The sequence below is a fragment of the Sesamum indicum genome, linkage group LG4 (assembly GCF_000512975.1).
Source record: "Sesamum indicum cultivar Zhongzhi No. 13 linkage group LG4, S_indicum_v1.0, whole genome shotgun sequence".
NCBI lineage: Eukaryota > Viridiplantae > Streptophyta > Magnoliopsida > Lamiales > Pedaliaceae > Sesamum > Sesamum indicum.
In genome coordinates, this window is record NC_026148.1 from 7,453,855 (window position 1) to 7,458,497 (window position 4,643).

The window sequence follows — 4,643 nt, forward strand, 5'->3', positions numbered from 1 at the left end:
AAAGATGCTATTGAAGTTTTTGAAGCACTTTTACAATCTCACATTGTGCATTTTCGGTTCTTCATATGTCACATCTAATATTGTGTTTCATGAAATATGTGAAGTTGATTTGCTTCTCCGAAGATGGTTGAATAGTGATGATATTGAATTAAGTGATATGGCAAGAAAAATGAAAGAAAAATTTGACAAGTATTGGGGATCAATTGAAAAGATGAATATGGTTTTGTATTATGGTGTGATACTTGATCCACGTCACAAATTGGGGTTGAATTAAGTGTATGGCAAGAAAAATGAAAGAAAAATTTGACAAGTATTGGGGATCAATTGAAAAGATGAATATGGTTTTGTATTATGGTGTGATACTTGATCCACGTCACAAATTGGGGTTTGTAGAATTTTCCTTTGATAAATTATATAGTGGTATTGGACAAAGTGATGCAATGAAAGAGAGAGTATGGGATAGTCTTCATGAGTTGTTCAATGATTACAAGTTAAGATATGGACACACTCTTCAAGGAACTTTAGAAAGTCCGGGTTCATCGTCTAGTCGTGTTTCTTCATCTTCTTCCTCATCAAAGGAAATGTTTATGCATGATGAAGAGAACGAGACTCGCAGGTTTTCTTTACAACAAGAATACATGTTGTACATGACAGGAGGAAAAGATCACGTAAAATCAGAGTTAGAGAAGTATCTCGGTGAGGATGTTGAAGAGTATAGGGAAAAGTTTGATATATTAAAATGGTGGAAAGTGAACACTCAAAGGTTTCCGATTCTCTCAAAGATGGCTCGAGATATATTGGCAGTTCTTTGGATCCGATTCAAAGCCAATAAGCATAGAAGAAGATTTAAGTGAAATTGAAATGTTTGAGCAAGGTACTTTTTATTTTTTCTTTTGTTTTGTTTTATATTAAATTCTATATATTTTTATTTATATAAATCTCAATTCATTTTTTCTTTTGTTTGTTTTCTTGTAGAGCTGACAAAATTGGGAGTTGATTCAACCATAATTGATATTTGACTGGACTACTTTGGAGTTTGGACTATTTTGGATCGAGTACTTCACATGTAATTGTAAATTAATGATTAGAATGTAATGACTTGATGGATTATTTTGTTCATGTTGTTTGCTAATGATGTTTGCTAATGACTTGATGGTTGATGTGGGTAGCCCTTTATTGTTTTCTTTTGATACTCGTGTATTGGAATTGATTGCTTTGGGGGTTCATGTTTAAAAGTTTTGATCTTGGGATGTAAAATTGATGATCGGCGAGTTAATAGTTTGTGGGTTTGTTTGTGATATAGTTAATAGTTTGTGGGTTTGTTTGTGATATATGTGTTGACGTTTTCTTTAGATCCCTGTGGGACTGAACTATTTCTGTTGGATAATGTTGAACGATATTGTTTGAATAGAATTTACAGTTTTTGTAACATTCATGTCATAGGATTGTTGTGTTTCGTTTTTCTTCTGTGGTCTTGATGTTATACAATAAGAGGAGTATGATTCTTGTTCTTGTTGATGGATTTTTGTAGAGAGTGTTTTGTTTGAGGTTTATGCTGCAGTATGTTTCTTTAGGTGTCAAGCATTAGGCCGGTTTACTGGTTTCATTGTTTCAGTACCTTTGTGGCTGTGAAATTTGTTCATACTTTGAGGTTTTTATTTGATTGCAGCTGGTGTGCTTGGTGAGTTTTAGTCTTTTAGATATTGTGCACCTAATTAACTATTCCTCCAGTTAGATGAAAAACATGGCTTTTCCTTGGGGTAGATGAAAAAAAATTGCATAAAATTACCCGAAACCCGACTGTCGGGTACCCGAATCCAACGGGTACCCGATTAGCCTTACTTGGGTTCGGGTAGTGTTATACACTACCCGACGAGTCGGGTACCCGACCCGATAAACCCGACCCGACGCCCACCCCTAGCCGTGAGGAAGAAACGTGATGAGCAGATAGCAATTTTATTAGTTATTTTGCGACTTTATTTTCAGCAGCATTGAAGAAGTCGCATTTGTGCTTATGTCGCTATAGCACTTTTATTAGTGAGGTAGTTGTATCAGTTAAGAGCCTGAAGCTCTATATATATGTGTACATTGGTTCGTTTACAGAACAACCCAAGAAACTAAACTCATAAGCTCTGCAATACATTCAGTTTTTGCTTCAAGAATTTGTTTTCAATCTTCAATGACGGTCTCTCTGTTTCTTTCATTCCAAATTTCACAAGAGGTCTATCTAACCGAAATACCACAGTTATACACTATTGGTTACTTCTAGAGCAGAAGCCATGATGATGGTTGAAAGGGACGACCTGCTGCAATGGCCTAGTGAAACTAGAGGAATGCCTTTGAAGAGGGATTCCAAGAAGTAATGTAAGTTTCACAGGGATAAAGGGCATGACATGGATGATTGTTATTAGTTGACGGATGAGATCGAAAGATTGATCCGACAGGGATACTTCAAGGAGATCATACTGAAAGCAGGAGGTAGAGATCGAAAATCCCTTAACAGAGCAAAAAGTAGATCATGTAGTAGGTCGCTAAGCAGGGGAAAGCTCGAGCAGGAAGGAGCAAAGGAAGGACGAAGCGACAACGATCCCGTGAAAGGAGTTATTTGGTGAAGATGGTAGCTTGAGAATATAGGTATGTTTGTACTATCAAGAGCATAGGTATGAAACAAAGGCATAAAAACACAACATGTAACTTTACCTTTTGTTTCTTTAGATGAGCATAAACATGCGTTGTTTCCCTTCTCTTTCCTGTTTTCTTCACTTTAGGATCCAAAATTAGAACCCCTCTATTTTTTCAACATCACACTATGGAATAGATATAGTTCTTTTTCTATTGCTAAATAGAACAAAGAATAAGAAGAAAAAATATTCCAAATAAGCACTATTGTTTAGTGCTTTTGGATTATTTTATGTTCTAACTTAAATCAAATTCAACATAGAACAAGAAAGAAGAACATTTTAAGAGAGAAATGGGAGAAATTCCATATCTTATGTGATAGGCTAGGTTCGATATGTATGTAGTTTTGTATATTATATACAATTGAATTCAAAATTCAGTAACTACCAAATCTACTTCCAAAGCAACCTATACGCACACATGCATATAACCTTTAACCATGATGAAATAACCGCTCCACTATGTTCATCATTGTGAGGAGTTTCAAGTCCTTCTTAGCTTGCTCCAATGTTCCTCAGATCGGCTTGGACTTCAAGTGTGCACCAAGCTTGATATAATCAAATTAAATCAAGCGCAATAAAAGTCCATTAGACAATAATTAATTAAATTAATTTTAGACCAAAAACGTCCAAAGATTCATTTAATTCAATTAAATAAATCTAGGCCCAAACACTAATTAATTGATCCAATGAATTAATTAATCCAAACCTAATAAATTAATTCAATTGACTTAAAGGTGTTAAGCCCAAAAATCAATTAATCCAATTAGTTAATTCTTGAGCAATCCATGAAATGGATTATTATATAAATGATCCAATTACTTATACATATTCTCCTTGAATTAATTTAATCCAATTAAATTAATTCATTTCTTTTAGAATTAATTCCAAATTAATTCCACCAGTTCTATAGTGATTTGTATGTGACTCTTTAGGTTCATCCTCAACTAGACTTGGGTATTGGGTCAACACAAAAACTTAAGGAAAAAAAAAATTGGTCCATTAACTTTGTCCATGATTAATTTTAGTACACTAACATCCGTTGTTATCACATTTAGACCAATAATTTACAGAAATGGGTCAATTAAGCACGGTGGCGAATAGAAATTGGATTTTTTGCCGGAAAATAGCATGTGCACCGCACATGCTCTTTAATTTGGGGATTTTTAGTCCCATATGGCACTATAGTGTTACATGGCACTTGAGGTGGCAATTTTTTGAGGGAAAAATGTTAGATTTCCCTCCCAAAGCCAATTACAACTAATCAAAAGGAAAAACTAATCTCCATTGAGGGATGAGTTTCTCATCATCTCCATTTTAGTAGCAAAAATTTTAGATTTCACACAATAATAGAGTGAATCGTAAAAGAGGGGAGAGAAGTTAGGGCTGAAGAATTTGGGAGTTCTGCTTCTGAAGAATTTGACAAGATGTACATGTCATTGCCTACGTGGAAATATACGTGGCTATACTGGCTGATTTTTCACCATGGCCTTGCCAAGTCAGCAATTTCTGGTGGAAATATTTAAATTAGCTGGAAAATTGACAATAAATCCTAATTTGTATTTAATTGACCCATTTCTGTAAATTATTGGTCAAAATGTGATAACAACGAAAATTAGTGTACTAAAATTAACCGCGGACAAAATTAATGAACCAAAATTGTTTTTTTTCCAAAAAATGAATTAAATCTAATTTAATTAATTATTTTCAATTAATCATTAATAAAAAATGCCCGTCATCATGGATTGCTGTCTAGCAACGGTCCATGGCACTAGAAACTAGGTGAATATTAGCTTGAACATTTAGGCTCTCGAGTTTCATACAGGTCTGGTCCTTCCATCGACCATCTCCCTGCGTTAGTCTGGACATGAAACTGGGCGTCGGTTCCTATCTTGGACCAGGCAGCTATTGTGAATATTTGAGATGTGCTTACTCTATTGATCGACAAAGGAAACCATTTCCTAT

General features: G+C 34.7%; 1 protein-coding gene across 1 annotated transcript; it reads left to right on the forward strand.

The window, feature by feature from the left end:
* LOC110011895 (zinc finger BED domain-containing protein RICESLEEPER 1-like) lies at positions 279 to 854 on the forward strand. Its single transcript, XM_020693482.1, has one exon. The coding sequence runs from the start codon at positions 279 to 281 to the stop codon at positions 852 to 854; it is 576 nt and encodes a 191-aa protein (XP_020549141.1).